The following is a 25,994-nucleotide window of genomic DNA, read 5'->3' as shown; positions in this document are numbered from 1 at the left end:
AGGGAGAAGGTGATCTATAGAAAGCTTAACCAAGGGAAAGTTCCATCTGTAGTCCTGGGAGGTAGATTTTATTAGCAGTCTCCAAAGAGGATGGGTGATTTCTGCTCAAGTTTCTCACCTGTTTTCTCCACTCCCCCCCGCCCAACCTTTCTTGCAGAGGACTTATATCTTCACTTTCCTACTGAGCTCCCGAGTCTTCATCCACCCACATGAGCTCCTGGCAAAAGTGGGGCACATCTGCATTAAGCAGAAACAGCAGCTTGAGATTGGGTCTGATGCAGAAAAGGTAAATGAATAATTTGTTTCTGTATTGAATTAAGCTATTGTGCATTTTATTTTCCTTTCTTTTTTAAGCTAACCGTGCATAGAACATATTGATACTCTGACAAATATATTTCACTAAAGACTTTCATACTTAAGCCTCTTTCCCTGAACCACTGTTCATTCTTGGCTAATCATAAAACCCTGATATCCATTAGCTCATGGACTGAGGCTCTTCTATCACTTGGGGGTACATTGTGGCTTCTTTTTCCAAGGGAAGGTATTGAATATTAAAATACAATAGGCTTTTTAAACCCTCTGAAAAACTGTATACAGCATAGAGGGTGCACTGTTCTGGGTCATGGACAATGTTCCCTCTAATTTTTGACAGGCCGTGTGTGCAAAAAATTTCTTCTGTGCAAATTTTTGTGCTTCTGTGCAAATTTTTGTGCGTGTGATGTTTCGCCATGTGCACGGGGTTTAGGATCTGTGTGCACATGCACAGTTTAGAGGGAACAGTGGTCATGGACTTCAGTTTACCATTAGGCAAATTCTACAGTCTTTAACTCCTACTAGTAAACCACTGACTTCAGTTTCAATGAGCAGGTAACACTAGTGGATACTGGCAAGACGTAGCCAGCAAGCAGGTTGGGGTTCCAGTGCAGATCCAGAAGTTTGACATCTTTCATTTTGTCCAAACTCTTCCCCCCTGCCCCTGATCCACCATGGTTATAACAGAAATCTCACAAGAACAAGGTTTTCTGGACCTCCATTCCATTTATTCAAAAATTTCCTAACTTCCCACCATTGCCAAGCTGGTTCTGTTCCATTAGTGTTTCTTTAGCAGTAGGTGTTGACACAGTCAGTCAGAACTGTAGGAAACAGAACTTGATTCACAGAAGAGAACAATGTCAAAGGGCCGGTGTTACATACTGGACTTCTACTCTTTGTCTGTCAGTAACATAGCCTCAGACTGCATTCCTGAACCACCAAAATTCACCACCACCACCACCACTCCCAAAGCTGACCATCTTATTCCAGCTCCCCAATCATACTGTGGCATACCAATGTTGGGAGGCCTAGCTTAACCATCAGAGGAGTGAAGTTCTGGAACAACCTTCCAAGGGGGGCACTAGGGGCAAAAAGACCTAACTGGCTTCAAGACTGAGCTTGATAAGTTTATGGAGGGGATGGTACGATGAGACTGTCTGCCTACAATGGCATGTAGCTGATCTGTGACTGCTAGTAGCAAATATCCCCAATGGATGGACACTAGAACTTTGAGTTACTTCAGAGAATTCTTTCCCAAGTGTCTGGCTGTTAGGTCTTGCTGAAATGTTCAGAGTCTAGCTGATCATCATATTTTGGGATCAGGAAGAAATTTTCAGATTGGCAGAGACCCTAGGGGCGGGGGATTCGCCTTTCTTTGCAGCATGGGTCACTTGCAGGTTTAAACGAGTGTAAATGGTCAAGTCTCTGTAACTTTAAGTCTTGAAATCATGGGTGCCGGAACAAGGGAGGTCAGGGGGCCATGGTCCCGTCACTTTTTACCAGCTGTAAGGATGAGTGACGGGGGGGGGGGTGGAGCCTTGGGGGAAGGGGCGGCACGGGGCTGGTTCAGGCGTCAGTGCCCCCACGCTGTATTTTTAGGGAGCTTCCATTGCTCCTGCTTTAAATTGTGATTTGAGGACTTGAGTAACTGAGCCAGAGGTTAGGGGTCTATTACAGGAGTCGGTGAGTGAGGTTCTGTGGCCTGCAATGCCCAGGAGGTCAGACTAGATGATCGTGATGGTCCCATCCAGCTTTAAAGTCTATGAGAAAGGCTGCACGCTGCTGGTGGTGGTGTTTTAAGCAGTAAGTCAATTAGACTCTGAGCAAGGGTAGTGGATATGAGGTTTAAAATGGTGGCCCATATATACTGGGGCCTCCAATTTTGCTATCACTGGAGGAATATCTTCTCTTACTACTTCAGATTGAAACTGGGATGTACTGAGGGGCACAGAAATGGGGCCACATTAATAGGTATTTTCAAAGCTCTAAATGACTAAGTTTAGTTCAGGTTCTGGGCACTGGTCTAAGACAATTCTTTTGTAACAGGTCCCAGTTCAGCAAGGAACTTGCCCACATATATAACTAAGCGTTTGAATAGTCCCATTGCTTAAGCACTTTGCTGAATCAGACCCTCAACAATTTATGCCATCCCTATATACAAGAGTGACATTTACTGCCATCAGTAATTAAGCTTTCAAAATTCGCATATGAACTATTTAAGGTTTATGGATAATAGGAGTACAAGATGAGGCTCTTCTTTGCAGACAGCAATGTAGTTCAGTGCATTCATATCAGAAGACACCAGCAAATAAGCACTCAGCCAAATGTATTGGTAACTTCAATGGCAATGTATGTTACACGTGTTAGGCAATATAACCCATGCAATTTAGGCATTCAATGGGTATGCAGAACAAGTGTAGCTTACATACTGAGATGATGTAGCAGGAAAATCAACTAACAGGAAGGTGTAAATAGAGCAGTTCACCTTCTGAACACCCACGCTCACAGACCTTGTGTTGCTAAGTTGGAAACAAGCATCAAGGAAAATCAGTTAACAGCAAGGTGTGAAAAAAAAAAACGTGTTTGGAAAGCTACTTTGCACCCTCCTGCAAGTTGCTTTTCTGCTATGCCCCTGACCCTTTCTTCCCCCTCAATATAAATTACACTTGTTTTCCATGCCCAGTGAATACCAAATTAATGCAAGTTACACTACTGCCTTTCTTCCAGCCCCAATGTAAATTTGACCTACAGACTTCCACTAGTATTGCATCTGCATTCACCAGGGATGAATTTGGCCCATTAGCATTTGCAAATGATTTGCTCTATTTGGCTGCAAAGTAGGAATGTAAAAAACTCATTCTATGTGCATCATAGAACTTCTAAACTGAAGTCACTGTATGCACACTCAATCATAACTCATTAGGGTATCATTGGCCAAAATCCGTTCCACCAGCATCTACTAATTAAATGCTATCGCAGCAGGAAATAGCTGGCACAAAAAGTTCTGATCGCTTTCTGATTAGAGATTTGCATAAACAAATTATAAAATAAAGGGCTGTCTGACTTGTTGTCTGGGTAGCGTATGAGCTGAAACACTGGCAGGGGGCCTGGCTTTGAGGTTATGCACCATGGTGCTTATCATTCCTACATTTTTGACATCTCTGCCTAGTAGCACAGAAAAAGTGGAAGGCAAGTCAAGATGTAAGTGGTAGATTGAAAGGCAAACACTTTGCGCTCTCTTCAAGACTGCTGGCTAATTTTAAAGAGCGACAGTCTAGTAGGTTTTAAGACATCAGGTGTAATAGGTCAGTCACTTATTAACTCTGTCAATAAAGAACAAACAACTTTCCAGTGAGATATAGACAAGGCCAAGAGTGATTGACCCAGAGAAAGAGCAGCAGTACAATCCTGCCTACGGATAAAATCAGCTGGTGAAACATCATTCCCCACAGCTTGGGAAAAATATATTGCCTCGAAGGACAGCTTTGCTTTTTAACTACTAGTTAACTTGGAAAGTCACCAATTTCCATTATGGTCCGGGATTTTTTTTTTTTTAGTTAAATGCAGTAAGCTTTATATCTCCAGAGTGGCTAAAAGCCCCAAACAGGTACTGTACAAGCATAGAAACGAAGCAGTCTCCAGCCCTAAATAGCTCTAATTCATTTTAAAAATCCAATGAGATATTAAAATTTGCACTGAAATGTTAAATAGTAGCTTGATTATGAAATAGATTTGATCCATCTAGCCACGTATTTCATTCTAAATGCTGCTTTTTTAAAAGGAAATAAAGGGAGTAAATTCAGCGCTCAAGAAAGCAAGGGACTAATAACAGTGACACACTGGATATTCACATCAACTGTCCCTGTTCTGGAGAGACAATAATATTTGCAGTATTTTTAATATCCGTCGTAGCAGTGGTATTATGTAATGCGCAGCCACCCAACTGAGATTGAGACCCTATTGTGCTAAGCATGGAGGGCCAGATTTTTAAAAGGTATTTAGATGCCTAACTCCAATTGATATCAATGAGCGCTAGACACCTAAATACCTTTGAAAAATCTGGCCCTGCACATGCACCTGGGGGGAAAGATCCCCTGCAATGTGGATCATTTCTCCTTGCAGTCTCTGAAAAGTTCTCTTATTCCATCACATTCTGTTGGAGCATATAATGGTAGCAATATTTTCTCTCTCCAGATGTCCTCATTTCTCTCTTTTGAGTGTTAACTAATGCGTGGCTCATGCTTGTTAAACATAACACCCCAAACATAGCACTGCCAACAGCCCATCTCCTGACCCTCGGCGTCCTGAACCACACAATTGGGGATGAGTGACTGTCCCTCGCCATGTCACTCAGCTAGAGTAGCAGGGGTGCTAGCAATCAGCACAGTTTGGCTGGCAGAGCTTGTGTTGCTCCTATGCTATCCCTGGCTCACCGTTCAGCACTGTTATCAGTCCTGGGTTTAAGTATTAAATTCACGGTCTAAAGTCTTTTTTTAAGAAGAATGCAAATGTCTCTACGGGCCTCCTCTCAGGTGGTGAACTAACTTCCAGGAGAACTGTGCTGACTTACACCAGATGAAGAACTGGGCCATAGTGTCAATCAAACGAGCGAAATATTTGAGAGACACAAGGTAGGTGAGGTAATATATTGTAGCGGATCAACTTCTGTTGATGAAAGAGACAGGCTTAGAGCTCAGTGTAGTTCAAAAGCGTGTCTCTCTCACCAACAGAAGTTGGTCCAATAAAAGGTATTACCTCTCCCACCCGGTCTTTCCAATATCCTAGGACCAACCTGGCTACAACACTGACATATTTTAGATATATGTAGTAGACAGAAACACACACATTTTTCTAAATATTAACCTCCTGTGTTAATATGCTAGCAAGGTAGCAGTACACACTATAAGAACATTACTGTAGAGTTATAAGAACATTACTGTAACAAAACACCATCTCTAGATCTTGATCCCTTTTTGGTGCTGGGCAGGAAGTACTTTCTTGATACTCTCTAGCTATTGACTTTTGTCTTCTCTATGAAGGTCTTAATCCAAAACTCTTTGAAGTCAATGGGGTATTTCTACTATGGGTTTTGAATAGGCCCCATAGGAGGACAGTGTTTGAAATCTGAAGTAAAGCTATCAAAAGAGTAGGCAGGTATATTTCTTGCATGCATAACACACACACACACACACACTAGTTGCTGCCTCCCACAGAATTACTAGCCCAAATTTTCTGATTTTGTCAGTTATCACAGATGTGTGTGCATCATCACAAACCTATCACACTGAGTTTTAGCAGCATGCACATGAAACAGGAATCTAGCATTTTGCTGGGCTGATGGTTTTCAGTGTTGCATTTAGAAAGAACATCTTGTTTTCATCAGGCAGTGAAAGCAACTGATAAGCTTTGTCACACCTGTATTCTTGCTGGGTAATGTAGCTTGTCTTGCATTAGAGTCCTAGGTTTGAACGGTGAGGAAAACAAATTCTGACAGCCTGTGTGTAGGGGTGCATGAATGTGCATGCATAGTGGACAAACATACATCCCAAAATAAATACATTATTCTAAATCTATGCTAATATGCAGCAGACCATTATAGCTGTAAGGATGAATTTGAATTTTCCCCAAATGCAAAAGTCAAGAAGGTGCAGTCAAGATAATCATCATTAAAATAAGCCTGGTGGAAAAACCAGATAGTGGAGGTGTGCCTATTTACACCAGTTGAGGATCTGCTCCGCCAACTCGCTACACTGATATACACCACCCTACACTTTTAACAATGGACCAGATTAATTTGTGCTGCACAGGGAGCTATAAGATTTCATACCCCAGAGGCAAAAGGTGATTGAAATTGAAGGACAGGCAGTAATCTTGCTGCTGCCCTGCCTCATTATTTTACTCTGAGTGGGTGTGGGAGGATCTTGAGTTTACAGCAGGGGATCCACAGGAGCTACACTGGAAGAGGTTGCAGTAAGGATAAGCTGAATCAGTGCCCCCCACCCCAAGTATTCAATTACACACCCACTTTTTTAGCTACCCGCCTCCAGCAAAGGGCACAACTGCTGTTTTGCTAACTTTATCTCCTCTCCTACTAAACTTTCCACTGCCAGGACTGTATGCCACAGTTTGTAAACCCCTCCTCCCCCAAAAACAAACAAACAAACAAACTTGGGCAGGATTTGATCCAGTCATTTGTACAGCACCTCCCCCTTCCCACGCACCTAAACATTTGAGTTTATGTAGGGACAATACATGTGTCATTCAGACACAGAGCTGGGATGTTAATCATGCATTCTGGCAGGTGGAGTTTTCAGGGAGAGAAAGTAAAGGTTTCAATAAGGGCTGGACACCAAATTTGGTGCAAAGGAGATGAAAACCTGGAGTTGCTACCCATTTCTCAAAAAGAGGTCTGCATGCAGAGAACTTCCTCCAGATGCTGTTTAGAGTACAAGATGGGATTTCATCCTTCTCTCCCCAGCAAGACCAACAGAATTCCAATGGGATTAAAATGCAACTAGAAATAGTACACAGTTAACATTTCTGTATAAGCCAGTAGCACTCCCCTACCCTGTACAATCCTTTTAGTGGCTCATTTCTGAAGGGTCCAAACTCTGCGTGATTTTATTTTAAATTCAGATCAGCCATTGTTAATTTTCCCGCTGATTGCACTTGAGTGAGCTGTTAGAAGTCATAAAAACAACTGGCTTATTTAACAAAAGTATCTCAGAGAGAGGGGATTTTGCTCATCTCACTGAGCATGGTGTTGGGCGGCAGGAATTCTGGTCAGGTTCTCACAAACAACATCCTCTTTTCCAACCCATTTGGTTCCTCTGCTGACATTTGAACCTGCTAGCTGACTTGCTGTAAATTCCAGGAGGTGGGAGGGGAAAGTCACAGAGGGAAGTACCCTAATCAGTACTGAGAGGGAACTGCACTTTGCATAGTGGAACTTTTTCAATGACTCAGCTGGGATGGTAAACAACAGAGAAAACTTCCTCTTTATTTTCTTAGAACTAAGCTTCTTTTAGAGCCAAATGAGTCTCTTAACCAAAGTTAAATATAAACCAGACTAAAAATAGAAAGTCTTCCCTCTCATAGTCAAAAGTCAAATTCCACCCTGATTTACGCCATGTAAATTTACACACTGATTTATGCTGATTGGGCGGGGGGGGGGGGAAGAAGTGGGGTGCACAGGATCTACGTTGGCAGAATTTGACCCCCCCTGGGAAATACTGAACAAAATCATTTCCAAGTCTTATAACTACAGAGCAGACCCTCTGCAATTCACTCCATACTTGCTACTCTGAAAAATTCAGTATGCTGTCTTCCTAGTTTTGTGTGCCTTGACCACGGCCCATAATGCTGCCTGGTTTGTTAAGTGGGATTTGCCATGTCCTGTGCAATGAGGCAGTTGCTTGCCAAGAGTGCTGTTCAAGATGCTGTGTTCTGTGCAGAATCAGTGAGAACATGTGCGCACTCTACTAAGGTTCTGCCAAAGCACTACCCTCAGAGCTGGTCTGTTGTATGGACAGGATGCAACTGCCCATGTAAAGAGTCATCTTCCCAATTAAGTCAGCTTGGTCAAATTTGCAGAGTGATCATTGATGGGGGGTGGGGGAAAGTGTTTTTTAAAACTCTCTCCAAACTTTAACACCACATCCCTTTGAATTTACCAGTACAACCCTCTTTTACCACCAAAGCTGGATTAATTAGCATCCAAATCAGATCCACATGATGGAACAGCCTCGGCGCATGACACTAGAGAATTCACTTGTCAGGTGACAGAGCTGAAGAGCTAACTCCTTTCCCTGAGGGCTTTTGGAGCAAGAGCCAACATTTTATTGTCAAAGTCCCTTTTTATTTAGATGTAATGCAAAGTACATACAACTTCTTTTGTAGCATTTATTTATTTGATTGGCTATTTCAAGCAGAGCACAATCTGAGGGTCCTGATTGAAAACCAATTCTACAGAAGGAAAGATTCTTTATGAGCACTTCACGGGAAAGATGTTTGGTTATGACACTGAAGCTGTGTGTACATTTCAATTAAGTCATTAAAGGTATTGCTCCAGTCCTCAGTTGATATAAGTCAGCCACATAGCATTGACTTCAGTTGAACGAAATGCTTGTACAATACCGTCATCTCCCTAGCTATTTGTGACTGGCCTTAAAATATCTTCAAAGCTTTTGGTTTAGAAATAAAAGCTAGCCAGTTTCAGTGGCACTGGGCCAATTTACATCAGCTGAGGAGCTCTCGCTGTGTGATTTCATCAACACAACTGAATACATATTTTAGTAAATACACACACCTGCTACTGATTCAATTATTTTTGATTGTGGCACAGGGTGTGCACTTTCCTCCATCAAGCATTCACTCACCTTCACAGCAATAGGAGGTCTGCAGGTCAGTAATCAACCCATCTCTACTCCTCTCTAGGCAAAGCTAAAATCCTTTGCTGCCAAGATCATTCAGCTCCTGAAAGAATGGACAGAAACATTCCCCTATGACTTCCAGGATGAGAAATCCATGAAGGAGCTGAAGGAGATTGCTCACAGGATCACACAATGTGATGAGGTAAGGGGGAAAATAACCATATGCACAAGAGCAACCAAGGAATACAATTTATCATAGTATTTTCTCCCCACCATTGCTGTATGCATCCTAACTAGGTTAGAGTAACAACTGCTGAGCTGTCCGCGCAACCATTGGATATGGGTTAGGAGGTGAACTTAGCAAAAACTGGGTGTGTATCGGTGAGTCCCAGGGGGAGATGACAAAGCACCTGCTGATGGTATAGGAGGTGAGAGGAGGAAGAAAGGAGGAGGATTGTAAGGTATAATACAATTCCAACACACAGCATAGTGTATATTGTGCATCCCCTTCAGTGCCTGATCCACATAGACTGTAACTTTCAAAAGAACCTTTAACACTAGCTGTAGAAGCATTTGCTTTAGTCCTCCATGTCTCTGGACCAATCCCCAAGGAGAACTATGACAACAATTGTAACAAGAGTTTCACATAGCTTGGTGATAGCTAGCATGAAGAAAGATCTTTAAGCTGGTGTCTACCTGTTCAACCCTGGTCTAGCTACAAATCTGAACAATTGTGAGCTTTCATGTCTAGCAAGCCAGGAGAAAACTTCCTCCAAAGTAACCTGCCAATTTGGTAGATCCAGAGTGGCTAAAACTAGCAATGGAGAATCCTTTTCTGGAACATTTAGGAAGCTCGCGTGATAAAGGAAGTCACTACAAATACTGGAGAAAGAAACTGGGACGGGGGGGAGGGAAGTATGAGGGGAAGACTATATTGAAGAAATGGATGGTAAAAAAAATGTAAAATGAATAAATCACAAGAATTAAAGTGAAAAAAAATGTTTTCTAATGTTTTGAATCCGTTTAAAGACTAGTCTCCCTAGCTTTTTATGACAACAGGATTATGTATGTGCTTCATTTGATTTAAGAGAAGGATGAAGAGCAACAGGTTTGACAGCATTGTGGGAGGCAGCAATAAGTCATTATACAATTAGCTGCTACAGCTGTTGTCAAAAGGAAGTATGCCCGTTCATTGAGTCAGCAGTATTGTTTACCTGCATGCTACTAAGAAAATGTCAGTGTCTTAATAGGTGAAAGAGAGGTAGGATTACAATAGCCCTTCTGTTGTCTTTATAAACGGGGGGGGGGGGGGAAAATAGCTGGCGGGGATCCTACCATAAAAAGTTGACACATTTTTTAAACGTTTTCCACTTTGATATAGTAAGTTCAGACTTTTAGCCATTGTGATAGGAGCATTTCAAATCTCTATTTTTGGGAACAAGAGGAAATACTCTGGCTTTATATACAAGAGTAAATTGCCAGTTGGGAGAAAAATCACCGGCTTTATGGAATGGCTCAGAGCATCGGTTGCTGAGGTTTCATGCGACATCCATTTATTATGGTATCGTAGCATTTATCCTTTTAACAAGACTACATGTCAAGTTCTCAGTCTGTGAAGAGCTAGGCTTTGTCTGACCCCTAGAAATGTAATTTGACACTAACAAATAGCAAATGGCTCCCAGCCTCACTGTTTGTCTCCTGTTCTTTTATGTTTGAATAAATTACCAAGCAGAGTCTAAAACAAAGTTATTGTTTTTTGTTTTGATTTGTGGGTTTGGGTTTTTTTGGTTTTTAAATTTTTCACCTTTTTCAGCTTCCCCGTTTTTCTTGATGTATAAGATAAGCTATTAGGAGTGAATAGAAACAGATGTAAGACAGTCATGCTGATGTTAACTTGGAGACTCTAGGACAGCATAACAGATTTTTGTGGCTGAATGAGCAAATATTTAGACTCTGTGTTTCTGAATTTATAAATCTCTGAGTCTAAGAAGAGCCATGTGGACTGTCAGCAACTCGTAAGTTTTATCTCATTTCAATTGCCTTCTCCATAGTCACACAAACATCCAAACACCCCACCACCTCACTTTCTCCTACATTTAAACTTTCTTCCCTTATCTTGCAAAATACATAATCCACTGCTAGGGGGCCAGTCTCCCCTCATCTATGCAGGTGTAAATCAGCTCTCACTATTGAAAAACAATGGATTTATGGTGTAAAAACCAGTGTAACTCAGAGTAGAATCAGAACTCCAAAAGAAACTCTCGCAAACTTGTATTTTAGGCATTCGTAGCATAATAGCAATAATAGCTCCAGCCAGCTGCTTCTTAGCAATAAACCCGTTGCCTCATCAAGATAAACTACGCTGCCTTCAGCTTCTTATTTGATTCCACTTGGGAGCCAGATTATTGCCTTGTAAAGCAACGTTATGACACTATTATTGCTTAATTATAGCATACTACAGACAAATTTTTGATAGCCATCGTCTCTCACATCTGCCACGTAGTTTTCAATCATCACTGCACATTGATGGCTTCCTTGAATAGTCACAGACCCATTCCACCTCACTTCAGTGCATCCAGTTGACGCTGGATGCAGAGAACATGACAGCAACAACATTAACCCTTAAAACACCACCTTGCTTCAAAGGAATTGATGCATGGGAACCCAGGAGAGCGATATCATAGGGAAAGAGAAAAGCGCAGGAAAGCTGGGTAATTGATTTGGCAACTGAAAGAGAGAGTCAGGGCACATATTAGGAAGACTGTGGTTTGGCAGTTGGAGTATTTAAAGGGGTACAGGAGGATCAAGCAGTTGGGAAGGGATCAAATTGTTTTTCTCAGGGAGGTGTCATGAGGAAGTCTACATGAGAGCAAGTGTTAAAACACTTGTTGGGAGACACCAGCTGGAACAGGAGAGAGGCTGGGTTGCTTCCAATAGCATTTGTCAAGGAGGATAACAGTCAATCATGCTAAGGATTAACACTGAAAGGCTCTTGTCTTGGTTTTTTTGGTTGGTTTTGGTTTTTTGCAGAAACAGGAAGTTATATGCAGACATGGAAGGCATGTTTTAGGAGAGCCCAGTGCACCTTTTACAGGGAGGCATGGGAAAGCACACTGTATTTGAACTGTCCCAAATTCTAGCCCTATTATTAATTTAAAACAAAAAAAGTCTCCCCATAAGTCCAACAGGACCTGTGCCGGAGAAGCACGGGCACCTTGTGAGGCAAGGAGCACAACTGCTGGACTCATGAAGGACCATCATGGTCTTGCATCCCCAGCTCCAAATGTTCATCAGAAGCTGGAGATGTGCAATCAAGCTACAGCAGAAATAACTAAACTTGCACAGATTGCCAATTAGTAATGAAATGCAACATGGAAAGTGCGTGTATCTGAATGGCGTAATCAGTAGAAATATAGTTAGTGAAACAGCTTATATCTATGCTCTTCCCTCGGGTCTTTTTTCATACCTCTATTCTGGAAAATTCAAGTAAGGCACCTTTGTTGGCCAAGTGCACTGTGGAAATTTTGGGCATTCTCTGAATTGCAGGGTGCACAGCCAACCACTGTTACAGGCAGGATGCTGAGCTAGAACATTTCATGAGTGTGATCTAGCATGGGAATTCCCATGACCCTGTTCAGGCCAGCCAGACTATTGGTATCATGACTGAGGAGCAAGTATTTTGCCACTTCCTAAGCAGAAAAAGACAAGAAGCCTTACAAAGGCAGAAGACCCACAGCCTTTCAGTACACCTGCTTCCAAATGACTGACCCAGTCGCTTTTGAAATGTATTCTGAGCCAAGAAGAGATGCTGCAATGGCTGCTAAGCTTTTGAAAGCAAAGTTGGGGAGGAGGGTGTGAGAGTTTTAATTTGCGAATCAACACGGATATTTAGAGTACCCTGAGATGGGCTCATTTGCCACATGAAAAGCAGCTCTGATAATAGAATGGAAGATACTGGATGCTAAGAAGTATTATTAACCTGTCAGAAATTCCTTGCTAATACCAATCACATATTTCTACTCACAGTACAAAGTAAAGGTTCTTACTAGTCAATGATTCTGTCATCTTAGGAAAATGGAACCGTGAAGAAGATAATCAGCCAGATGACACAGAATCTACTGATGACCCTTTCTGCAAGGAGTCAGTACCAGGAGATAAAAGAGAAATTCAGGCAACCTGTTACTGATAAAGGAACCATCCTTAAAAACAAGCCACAGTCGACCCAGAAGGACATACTGAGCATCTGTTGTGACCCCCTGATCTTGGCGCAGCAGCTAACTCATATTGAACTGGTGAGATTTGGATTTCCACACTTCAGTCCTTTCGTTTTCTATTTACTGCATGTTAACATATTCACAGCCAGGAGTTTGCCATTGACTTCAATAAGAGTAAGGTCAGGCCTTCAGTGTAATTAAAGTGCTCTAATCTAACAGATGGGAAGTGATGAATGCATGAGAGCAATCAGGTAAATCTGTGAGGAAAGAAAGAGGGTACAGTGCTTTCAGGGGTGAGGAGGCAGACACCCCCAAACGTTGGGTCTCTAAAAGCCAGGACCAGCTTTATAGCAAGCTATTATGAAGGCAACCATATGGTACCTCAGAGTGTTTGGCCTCTCCTTCCAATTCCACTGACAAAGAATGGAGGGAGAGCGAGAGCTGGTGCCAGGGTAGAGGCATCTCTCCTAGTTCCCTACTGGTACTAGAGAGAGATAGAGGGTCACACTCGGAATATTGGGGTCTCAGAGGAACAGAACTACAGCAAGTTAACTCATTGTTGATGCCCAAGCTCAAATCAGGATAATTAGAGCAAAGAGTGTAGGAGATTGAGGCCACTCTGGTAATGTCTTAGGCCCCATTGGTATACCTTTCAGCTGGAGTCTTGTTTATGCTGGTCTTTGTACATTGACAATTCCTACTCTCCCCAATGCAGGAGAGGGTGAGCAACATTTACGCAGAGGATCTGATGCAGATTGTCAGCCACATGGATTCCCTGGATAATCACAAGGTGTGTGTGTGGGTAAGGAGTAAGGAGAGAGCGCGAGCGCATACACATTTCATTTGAGGAAGATGGGTAAAGGGCAAGAACATCTGGACACATTTGAACATAATCTACAAGCCCTTGCCCTCTTCTCTCTCTCAACCCACCTGAGCAGAAAAAAAACTGAATAGGAATATCTGCACCCGTCTTTGTGCTCATAACCCGCAGCAGTTCAGGGAGGTTACCTCATCACTGGATACTGGTTTATAGTTAACATGTGATGACAGGATACATTTACAGTAATCTTTATCTGGGTTTAGTGGGGATTAATATACGGCCTCTTCTCTTTCAGTGCCGAGGAGATGTTACCAAAACCTACACCTTGGAGGCCTATGACAACTGGTTCAACTGCCTCAGCATGCTGGTGGCTACAGAGATTTGTCGGGTGAGTACTGATGGAAAGAAGATTCCCCCCAAAGAACCCTGCCTTTAAAGACAAACCACACTGTTGTGATATGCATATGGGTCCAGATCCTGCAGAAATTTAAGTAAATTCACCACCTTGTGCACATGAGTAGTCCCATTTAAGTCCATAGAACTCCTCATGCATGAAGTTATGTACATGTTCCAGTGTTTTATAGGTTCAAAACCCCATGATTTATACTTCTGCATAGCTTCCATATTTATGCTAGTTACACGCACTGAAGGAGAACTTCCATAAAGTTTGATTTAACGTAGCTTTTTGGGGTTTTCATAGGATGCTTGGCTATTCCCAAAGTTACCAGTAGTAAAACAAATGTTTTGCTGCTTTGCAAACTCACCCTGTCCTTCAGCAATTTTATGCAATTAAATCATTCTGCTTATTTTGGGACATCATTGGATGCAATGGGAATACCTTCTGCTGTTGTACACACAGGATAAAGGAGAAGAAGCTGAGGGAGGAGTGGGAAGGGAAGAGAGAGAATTCATATAAGCTAAATGGATCTTCTATTATGGAAAAATGCACACTCTCTTTTTGTATACATATTCCCATTGTGTCAAGCGTGAGAGCTCTCCTTTCATTTGATCACCACATCCGGAGCTTGGGGAGCATGTGGCTACTTGGCAATAAACATTTCAAAGACGCAGCACCAATAGCTCTGCAAGTTAAGTGAGCATAAGCTCCAGTGAAGTCTGTGGGACGCTGCTGATTTAGAGCCTGATCCTCAGCTGGTGTAAGTCTGTAGAGCTGCTAGGGCAATATCAATACCGACACATATCAGCTCTTTGAAATGAGTAAGCTGCTCTGTGAGCAGCTCAGTCTCCACGCCCACTCAGTCTATGACCCTCTGTTGAGACTGGCTACGAAGATGCCCATCGTGGCCTCTTGAAATCTCATTGGTTATCACTGGTCTCTAGAGAGAGACTGCTCCCATGGATACTCAATTACAAAAAACCCTCCAGGATTGTCAGGCAAAGCCAACACATTTATTAAAGCAACCAAAGCAACATTCTTAGTCTCCATGCGGAAGATTGTGCCAAACTTGTGACTATTGAACCATTTTCTTTTGGAATGAGACATCAGCAAAACAACAGCAAGAGAACAGAGCATATCCTGTTTAAAAATAGTTCCCGGCTGAAGATGAATGATGGAAGGGATACAGAGGACCACATGTGTATTAGCCAGGCCAGCCTTGCAGGTCAGAGTGCAGGAGAGAGTTTTAACGAAGAAATTTAAGCCAATGGGATGAGAGTAATTTTAGTACTAATAGGCTTTGGATGCCAGCCATTGATAAAGCACAACCAGCATGCAGCACTGCATCTGATGGGAAGGAAACCAAACGTGCAACGCAGATAACTAGCATCACCCATTAGCATCTTTACAGTAAGGGGAAATTATTTATATTCTGTCATCATCCTCAAGTGTCATTAAGAAGTCAGGGTAAAATCTCCTTAGTGAAAATGAAAAACACCTAAGGCTTGAGAAACACTCTCTGCCCTTCTCCTTTTAATTTCCCCCTGGAATTAGGACTTACAGCTCTTCTGGGAAACCAGTTTGGCATTCTTTTCTTTGAGGTTTGAATTGTTGGTTCATCTTTGGCATTCTGATGGCAGCTTCATTCTCTCTCTCTCTCTCTCTTCCCTGGTATAAGGAAATTATTTAATCAAGTCTGGCATGCTATTCCCTAAACCTTTATCTCGCATATGAACAAAGAACTGCACTTCCCCTCAACTGGGCAAGGACTTGATAGGAGCCCCAAATCCAGTGGCTGTTTTTTAATAAAAAAGGGAATCTGGACAGAATACACTTAAGGCTGCCTCATAAAAGCTCTCATGTGGAGACAGCCCATAGAGACGCCAATTCCAATAGCACATTCTGAAGGTCACCAGTCACCGCCCCCCTTCACACACATACCTTCCCTTTCCTCTCAAAGGCATGTTCTTTGTTTCAGGTTGTGAAGAAAAAGCAGCGGACAAGAATAGTGGAATTTTTTATTGATGTGGCAAGAGAGTGCTTCAACATTGGAAACTTCAACTCAATGATGGCCATTATCTGTGAGTATCCCCAGTATAGTTGCTGGCTTGTAGTCAAGACCACCACACTTGACAGCCGAAGCAACATGAACATGGTCACACATTCTCCAGCTTCACTGACTCCATCTGTAGACATACCCCCTGCTGTGGTATCATGCACCCGTGACAGATTAATGCAATAACCACACACACACAGAGAGAAACTTGCTTACTTAAACTGCAGAAATTTAATTCATTTATGTTAACTGATCATTCCAATACAATTGAAAACACTAGTGACATCATATTTAAAAGCTGTATATAAAAGAATAGGCAAAATGCACAAGAAAATGTAGAAACTATGCAAACAGAGGTGACTTAACTGGCTCTGTTAACCAAACTGACACATGAGACAGATCAAATTGCATTAATCTCTTAGCTGGAAGTCTCAGCTGTGACGTGTCTTCCAAAGAATAAAATGCACATGAGTGTAAAAATGCAACACTGACATTTAAAAAAAGTACACTTGAACTTCGTTTTATTTATCTTTCTCTCCCTTACATTTCAGCTGGCATGAACCTGAGTCCTGTAGCACGGCTAAAGAAAACCTGGTCCAAGGTCAAAACAGCCAAATTTGATGTTTTAGAGGTATATACAAGATTTACACCCTGTTTAATAAAAATTAGGTACTAATGCCTTAGGCGTAGGTGTGCATGCATATAAGTTGGGGATGGCTGGCACCATTTCTCTTGACTTGAAGTCCTCTCCCTGCCATGGGAAAAAGATTGATATAGATTTTCTTCTTTTTAATTCCCTTCAGATGACACTTTTCTAACAATGGAATGAATTCTCAAACCAAAGATATTCCTAGGCACTTCCTTTTAACAGTGACCATTTCTCCCACCTCTAGATCTAAATGGATGTGTCTTTTTTTACCCTGATCTCTAATTAAAGTACTCCATCTAGTGGAGATCTGGGATCCAAATATTTTTCACTAAGAAACTTCTCAAAACACAATCATCAACAGGCAGACAGAAATGTAGATTTAGTGTCTTTTAGGGAAGCATGTTGTTCCCTTTAAATGTTCCCTAAACCACCAAAAGGTATTTATTAAATGTAATATCAATCCAATACCTTGCATCCAAACACCTGCTAGGGAAAGCTTAGATCCAAACTACATACATTGACTGGCCTGTCTTGAATGATTATGAATGGATCCTAATAGTAGTAAAGAAAAGCAGATATTACTCTCTGATTTTTTTCAGCAGTTGATCTAATTGTATAATCATTGGATTACATCATATATCTATGAGAAACTTCATAATAATGTTTTTGGGGGGTGGGGGTGTATTTAAAACAGCATCACATGGACCCATCCAGCAACTTTTGTAATTACCGGACAGCCCTGCAAGGAGCAGCACAGAGATCTCAGACTGCCAACAGCAATCGGGAAAAAATTGTCATCCCTGTTTTCAATCTGTTCATTAAAGATATCTACTTTCTGCACAAGATGCACACAAACCGCTTACCCAATGGGCAGATAAACTTCAAGGTAGGTCTCTGCAATTATAGAAGTAGCATAATCAAATGCTGTATATTCCCAAATATTTGTAAATAGAGAATTCTTATAGCCCAGTATGTCTTCTAAATTATTCAGGCTGCCTGTAATCTATAAACAGAGGCAAGTAGTTTTCCAGGGGGAGGACTGTCAGCTTTAGATATCTAATTCCTATAAGTATAATGCACTGGAAATCATGCACTGGATTTAGTACATCTAGATTACAGATCAAATACCACCCCCCACCACACACACACACACACACACAGAGAAACTTACTTAAACTGCCGAAATTTAATTCATTTATGTTAACTGATCATTCCAATACAATTGAAAACACTAGTGACATCATATTTAAAAGCTGTATATAAAAGAATAGGCAAAATGCACAAGCAAATGTAGAAAGTATGCAAACAGAGGTGACTTTTATCAACTGGCTCTGTTAACCAAACTGACACATGAGACAGATCAAATTGAAAGAAGACAGTATTTCAGCAGAGAAGAAGAGGGAAATGCTGGGTAGAATTCAGTGTGATGAAATACTAGTATGAAGGATGCTAAAAGGGAAAATCCTTCAACACCACCTAACAAGGGAGTTAGGATAATAAGATGTTTGAAAAGTCATGAAAGAGAAAAATTACAACATCACATGTGGAGGTGGATGGAGGGATTTATAGAATAGTATTGAGAGTATACAAAAGATGGTTTTAAAGAGCCAGTGTAGAAAATTAAAAGATAGCAAATGTTGTGAAAACAAAAGAAATCTCCAAGCACAAAAGCAGCCTTGCTGGATTATAAAAGGGTAGATGCAGCAGAAATCAAGTTAACTTTGTTTCATTCTTCTGAAGGGAAAATGAAAGTTTTTTCAAGAGTAGGACAAGAAAAGTGTTTGGGCTGCTAACAGTTGATTAGTTGACATTGGGCCTAATCTAGATACCCTGATTCAAGCAAGTTCACACTAAGGGCTTGTCTACAAGAAGCAGCACTGAGCACTAGAGGGATCCAATTCTAAAGCACACCATCATGTTATGCACTAATTGGCCCATGTAGACCCTACTGGCACAAATAAAAGTTATCCCGTGCTCATCAATGTAGTGCTGTTTCAAACAGGGTTTACACAGGCTAGTTTAGTGTGCAACTCATTGGTGTGCTTTAGAAATCCCACCCATTTCATGCACACTGCTACTTCATATAGGCAAGAACTAGGTCACTGAAGTTTCTCTCTGAGTAATTTGACTTATTGAAGATTCATCTAGACCTGACATGGTTCCTCCTCAAATACTAAGAGAAGTACTGAACCTCTAACAGAACGATCTTTAGACGGTATTAGGAATAGAGGAAGTACCCAATGGGTTCGAAGAGTGGATGTTACACCAAAAGTTGAGAGAAAATCTAAGGGAGGTTGAGGATGTTGCATCGTAGGTCTATCAAGCTTAGCTCCAGCAATGGAGAAAACACTGGAAAAAACTGACTAGACAGAGAGGGGATCAACTTGGAGTCACAAGGTACTGTAGAAATTTAAAGAAACACAAATTCCTAAAGTCTTGAAAGCAGCGCACATAAGCTTAGCTGTACAAATTCTGTGACGGTCAGTTGGAGCTGCTGTGCTGAATAACCACATACTGCAGCCAAATGGTATTTAGCAGTAGTTCAAAAAAGCTAATAAATGTACTGAAGGAACACACAACAGACTCTTCCACTAGGTGAGCAAGGACGAGCTAAGTTGGGTACCCTATTTTCTTTTCCATTAGATACTGTTTCCCAGGTGCATGGGTTGGACTAGTAAAGGCACGTTTGGAATTCTAAGCACATTTCTAGCTGACTGCTCAGGAACCAGATTGCTACAGAGGAAGAATTGTGTGAGACAGCCTGAACTATTTAAAGAACTTAAATAGAAAAGCTAACACCACTAGGTCTATATTCTTGCAGCAATAGGTGACATTAAGGCATTCAGAATCCTGAAAGGATTGAGGGTAGGTGGTGAAGGATAGTAGTTACAACACTACTTTAACGTCTGTCAAATGTCAGATCCAGATTCCAGAGAACAGAAGCTAAGTAAAGGTCAGAGCCTATAGGAATTTGCTCTTTATAGAAAATTGCGAGACATATGGAAAAGGTTACAATGGCCAAAAGTGGCAGCTCTGGTAAATGGCACCAGGAGAGAACGCTGACTCTCTCAGAGGAGTGTACTAAAGCAAACGAGGGCTTGAACCAGGAGCTTCTATCTTGCCCTGCACTAATAAAGGATTAACAAGGAGTTATAGATTGGGAGAAAAGTCAGAGTAGGGCATGGAGTTGTCTCTAGAATGTTTGTCTTTAGAATCCCTACTCCAGTGGCTAGAATTTCCACTTTGGACTATTTAAAAAAACATAAAACATGTTTTCTAGCCCAAGTTGATTCATGGCTATAGCCCAATGCATCCTTTTAAGGCATTTGATAATTCGCAAGTCCTCATTTCATCTGCCCAGCAAACATGAAGAATACATCTTAATACCTAGGAATAGCAGTTACCACTCTCCCACACACACCCTCATTTATATATCAAGTATCTCATATCAATAATGTCCAATACACAATGCATCCAATAATACAGAATTTATTTACAGTACAGACCTGGGACCAATCCTGCTTCCACTTAAAGTCAATGAGAAAACTGCCATTGACCTCAGCAGAAACAGCACTAGACTCCTCGAAACCTACTTAGTACTTCAGTCCATGGCTGCTGCTATTAGATTTAAAAACAAAACAAAAAAAAACAACACACATTTGATTTACATAGCAGAATTTGGACCAGACTTGGATTCGCTCCCTGAATAATAATTGCAGACACATTCTGATATTGTGTATATACTCCTAAAAGCACAATGTTTGATTTAAAAAACCACACACACACACACACCACATACACAACCACACTCATTCTAACAAATATGAGAAATGGTGCTCCTGGAAATATTTAGTGGGAAAAAAAAGCTGTTGATTCCATAAATTATTAAAAATTGTTTGCATAGTTTAAATTTAAGGGGTGCTTTAAATGAACTAAGACCCTTTCTCGGAAGAGCTTATGCTTAGGGCTGCTTTGAAATTTTTAGTACAATGGCAAGATCACACACACAAAACAAGAAATGGGTCAACAGCTCGTGATTCTAAAGGAGAAAAAGGAAGGTGGACCGTGGGATATAAAGGAGGAGGGAAATATTTGTTGTTTGGCAAATGGAGACAGACTGTTCCAGAAGAGCAGGTGTGAAGCTTGGAGCAAAAGAAGGTTAAAAGGAGCAGTAAGAAGAAAGGATAGGGAGTGAGAAGGTGGAGTAGAGGAAAATGAGCAGAGACATCAGCCAGGGCAAGATTGAGGGGCCTTGAACCGGAGGCCAAGGAGCCTGACTGAATTTGACCTCAGAAACCAAAGAAATGTTTATTTAATAGTATGTTATTTTTATTGCCTCATGCAGAAATTTTGGGAAATTTCAAGACTAATTCATGATTTCATAACATGGAAACAAGTAGAGTGTCCTTTTGAGAAGGACAAGAAGATCCAGAGTTATCTACTCACGACACCTATTTACAGTGAAGAAGGTAAAAGCTCTGTCTTTTATTTAAGTTTATCGTGGGTCTTTCTTTCTATTGTTGCATTGACATGGGAAGAGCACAGGAGAAGGAAAAATAAAGGAATGTGTTTAAAAAAAAAAAGTCAGAATGCCATTCTATCTTCCTGAAATGGCCCTCCAGGTCACATTAGAAATATGACATGGCAGTATAGATAAGTTTGTACTGCCACTGCCCATTTTACTAATCTGGTACCTACCAACATCATTTCATTGATTATTTTAATGATTCTTTAAGAAAAGGGAAACTGGACACATCCACTTTTGATCACTCTTATTTGTTTTATTATCTAGCTCTGTTTATAGCATCCTTCGAAAGTGAAGGTCCAGAAAATCACATGGAAAAAGACAGCTGGAAGACACTCAGGTACAAAATCTTTTCAAAATTGTAGCCCCTTTCTGTATCCAGAACCACTCACTTTGTGCACTCGGCATATACACAGCCAGAATTGAACATTCCATGTATGGTGTGAATGGATGGATGGTTTTAAAATTTCCCCTTTCCATTTGCATACAAAGAGAAATAACTGATTTACTCAGCTGTGCACACCACACTGAAATTAAAATGTAGGCCCCGAGACTATTCATAAGTGATTTTCAACCTCTTTGAACATTTAGTTTTGACTCCACGATCCTAGTTCAAGAAACCCTGAAGAGGCTGGTAGATGGAATAATAGGGTGGTACTTCTCAGCATTAAATGATGGTTGCAATGATAGCTGGAGACATCATGCCAGGGTAATGCAGAGGAAAGCATAGGGCCACCAGGAATGCATGGAGGAGCCTGCTGTAGTTGCTACTTACATACAGGAGGTGTAGCATGCACTAAACCCAGCACTGCCCTGCAAGCAGTAGCCCGTGTGTTGGAGAGGGTGTAGTATTTGCCTGAACCCACCTAACCTTTGGGAAATGCAGTACTGTTGACAGTGCAAGAAGCCAAACTATGGCTGCCCTTTCTACACATATGCCAGGGGATGGTCAGGACAAAGCCCTGGCTGGGATGATTTAGTTGGGGATTCGTCCTGCTTTGAGCAGGGGGTTGGACGAGATGACCTCCTGAGGTCCCTTCCAACCGTGATATTCTATGACGGGGAGAGGACTCCTGCAGAGAAGCAGCCACAATGTGCCTAGATCACCTTCCATTGTCCACTACCCCATGGGGCTCACTATACTTGGGCTTTGAATGCTCTGATACCTCCAAAAGCTCTACAATTGCGTTAACATTAGACGGCACATTCATCATTCACACTCTTGCCATTCTGATCAGATAGGAGGAACGATTTAGAGCCAGAGTCTCAGCTGGTGTAAATCAGCATCTCTGTTGACTTAAGTTGAGCTATCACAGTTTAGGATCTGGCCCTTAAAGAAAGAATTCTGATTAATAAAAGCAAGGAATCTGACACAACTTCATGACCTGGAACAAGAATGCCTCTTTCATTGTGGTAGGAAGAATTGCTATAATACATGTGATTTATTTTTTTCATTTCTAGGACAACTCTGCTTAATAGGGCCTGAGATTTTGGATCTGATCTGCAGAATCTAAAGCACACAGGAAGAACTTTGTTTTTAAAATAGTGAATGTCTTGGGTTGGGATAAACAAGACCTCACTGGCTGAGGTCTGTTTTGTATATACAATATCTTTTATGAAATAAAAATGTGGTAAATATTTCACATGTCAACCTTAAGGCACTTAAAAGTGAAGGATTTTGGTTTTTATTTTAAAAAAACAAGGGCAGGGCCCTGTTCTCAGAGATGAAGTGTATCATGGGAGATGGTATCCATGGTGAGGTCTTAGTCTAATGACATCCAAATCTTTTTTCTTTTGATTACTTCCACCTTAAAAAAAGAAAAAAACCCAACATACAAACACCAAATACAACCAAAACACTGCACAGGTTCAATACCGTTAGGTCCCAATCCTACAAACACTGACACATCTCCTTAACTTTAAGCAGGTGAGGAGTTGAAGGGAAGGAATGAAGAGTCCCATTCAAATCCCTGGGACAACTCGCATGCTCAAGTCAAGGAGGTGCATCAGTGTCTGCAGGACCAGGGCCTTAGACATCCGCAGTGGGGCTGTTCCTCTCTTACATCGGAGAATAGTGCCTTACAAGGTACTGAAATTGTCCAGTGTACCTTCTATGATTCTGGGATGGAAGCAAACAAAATAAAAATATGGATGTCTAAAAACCAGCTATAATGTACTTTGTAAATAAACTGGAAGATATAGCACATGAACTAGAGTATGCCTGCCTACAACAATGAAAGTGCAGCAAAACATATTTTTGTTACGTGCTTTGAAGAGAAGAAACGGGACAACTGCTAGATTTATTTTTTTTTTTTTTTTTTTTTTTTTTAAGTATTAACACTTCTGGGAACTATCCTTTGAGTTCTGGCTGCAGAATATTTTTCATTTTCTTTATCAGGGATTTATTTTAAAAAGAAAAGGGTGTCTAATCTAGATAGACTCTTCAAGATGGATCTAATGTGTGTTTTGGAAAATAAGTTTTAAAATGAGAGAGGGGACGGGGACATGAACTGGGACATCAACTTTGAAGCTGAAGCTTAAAGGAGTGAGACATGCCATTGCCATTCAATTTGGGCATCTAATTCCATAGGTGTCTTTGAAAATGCTAGCCTGAATTGACAGACAACCAATTAAAACTAAGAATCTATGGCAGCCGATTATTCTGGCATATATTCAAGCTATCATTATATGCCTCAGCCAAAACCTATTGAAGTTCATGGAAAAACATCCACTGGCACTGGATCAGGCCTTTAAACCCCAAGTCAGATCCAAATTAGGATGAGTTGTAAACCAATGATGTTTCCAATTTCTCATTTCTCCTTTTAACTGTTCTTGATTTTAGGATAATTTGGCTATGATAACCAGCATGTCTAAGCAGCTCATATTACACTTCAGGCTATCCATTTCAGAAAAAAATTATTCATCATTTAAAGATTTTATTCCTCCCCATTCCCATAATTTCTGAACCAGGAGGAAGACCAAAAATCAGTCTCAGATTAAGATTTATGAACGTACTATTACCCATGACTGTCGGTTCTCCTTCCCAGCACTTGTTCTCTTAGGGCCTGAGGGTTGGATAATTATCTAGATAATGAGAACCTCCAGACAGTTACATTAGAAAGGATTGTTTTAATGCCATCAAGAGCTCGGAAAGGATACAAACCCTCATGTGTCAGGGCATCAATCAATCCCCAGCTGAGGGGGTTGGGAAGAAGCTTGGCCTATAAGAAAGTTAGTTCTGTAATTGCTCATCCAGGTGGGCAGGTACCTTCCTCTGATGTATCTTGTGCTGACCTCTGTTGGAGACAGAATGCTGGACTAGCTGGACCACAGATCAGGTCTGTTAAAGCAATTTCTCTGTTCCAATCCTGCAAATGCTTCCTACTGAATGCTTACAACCCTAGGTAGTCCCATTTGCATTTACCCACAGTAAGCGTTTGCAGTGTTAAGCCTTTAATATGTTTCCAATGAGAGCTTTTTTCCCCTAGATATTTGTTCTTATGAAAACTAAATACACCAGGTGGGGAAGGGAGGATGCAGGGGGAAGGAATTGACTTTTTGCTGTTCCCATAGCACTGAGATCAAAGAGCAACAAACAAAAGTTAAATAGTTGCCATTAAACAAACAGATTAAAGTGGAAGGAGGAAGTACAAATGCTAGCTGTGAACATCAACGGCTCAGAAAGAGAGAGAGAGAGAGAGAGGATAGCTCTGTTTCTTGTGATCTGCTGCTATTTTTCCTGTGCTGAAGTACTGATTTTCAGCCCTGGGGTAGAGTAAGAATATTTATACTGTATTATTACAGTGTTTTGCACTTTCAGAGATGTTCTAGCTAGTGATATAGTCAGACACTATAAAAGGGATTGTATATCAGCTTTGTTTATGTAATTGAAATTTTAAAAGGGATGCTTAAAATTTAAGAAAATATATATTTGAAATGCAATTTTAGAACACGTTCTGTATGTGTATTGAAAAAAAGCTTTTACATGAATGTGCACTTCACTGGTCTATCAGTCCTAGTATATACTTGAAATCAGTGCAGTGTCTACATGGGTTTGTTTTTAATTTTTTTCCTCCTTCAATTTGATACATTCCTTAAATACTGTGGTTCTGCTATTCTGAGCTGCATTGCTTCATATAAAGCTGTACCATAAAGCAGGATATTCTGTGTTTGACTGGATGTGCTTGCGTTAATAAAAACCAAGTTGCTTCAACCAGGCTAAACTTTGTCTGTGGTTATTTTTCTCTTGCAATCTGATGAAGTTGCAACTGAGGGCTGAATGAGGCGATCCAACATTGGCAGGTAATGTAGCTTTTTGTGACTCAGCTGACTGGCTAAAATTTCAGCCTGGGCTTATAGATATCTGATCTTACCTTATGCGCCACTGAAGAGTTCAATATATTCAAGGAAAATCTACTGCAGCATTCAGCTGAGAGCATGTTTTTTCACACACATTGAACTATATATTCAAATATACCTATACATAATAGCATACTTCTGCTCCAAGATAAGCAGAAAGATAGGCAGTTTAACTGCTTAAAACAACATTTCATATAACCTGAAAGTCATTTAACACTTCTGCCATTTCCACATTTTCTGTTATTGTTTTTCCCTTACCCATATTGAGTAACGGACCTACCTTATCCTTG

The 25,994-nt window shown here is 41.0% G+C and overlaps 1 protein-coding gene across 6 annotated transcripts in view; it reads left to right on the top strand.

Moving 5' to 3' along the window:
* The window catches only part of RASGEF1A (RasGEF domain family member 1A), a 264,311-nt gene extending 238,743 nt beyond the window's left edge, over window positions 1-25,568 (top strand). For 4 of the 6 annotated variants that reach the window (XM_073353265.2, XM_073353260.2, XM_073353264.2 and 1 more), the window contains 11 exons: window positions 158-286; window positions 8,749-8,886; window positions 12,755-12,976; window positions 13,614-13,700; window positions 14,014-14,106; window positions 16,094-16,196; window positions 16,723-16,802; window positions 17,515-17,706; window positions 21,166-21,289; window positions 21,613-21,685; window positions 22,807-25,568. In XM_073353265.2, the coding sequence (XP_073209366.1) occupies window positions 158-286; window positions 8,749-8,886; window positions 12,755-12,976; window positions 13,614-13,700; window positions 14,014-14,106; window positions 16,094-16,196; window positions 16,723-16,802; window positions 17,515-17,706; window positions 21,166-21,289; window positions 21,613-21,685; window positions 22,807-22,831 (1,266 nt within the window). In that variant the 3' untranslated portion in view covers window positions 22,832-25,568. The remainder of the gene's footprint in view (window positions 1-157; window positions 287-8,748; window positions 8,887-12,754; window positions 12,977-13,613; window positions 13,701-14,013; window positions 14,107-16,093; window positions 16,197-16,722; window positions 16,803-17,514; window positions 17,707-21,165; window positions 21,290-21,612; window positions 21,686-22,806) is intronic. The other 2 variants (XM_073353263.2, XM_073353261.2) reach the window with 2 other exon arrangements.
* The last annotated feature ends 426 nt before the right edge of the window (window positions 25,569-25,994 follow it).

The sequence above is a fragment of the Lepidochelys kempii genome, chromosome 7 (assembly GCF_965140285.1).
Source record: "Lepidochelys kempii isolate rLepKem1 chromosome 7, rLepKem1.hap1, whole genome shotgun sequence".
NCBI classification, from domain to species: domain Eukaryota; kingdom Metazoa; phylum Chordata; order Testudines; family Cheloniidae; genus Lepidochelys; species Lepidochelys kempii.
The sequence above is the reverse complement of the archived record's forward strand: the minus strand, read 5'-3'. Positions and strand labels throughout refer to the sequence as shown.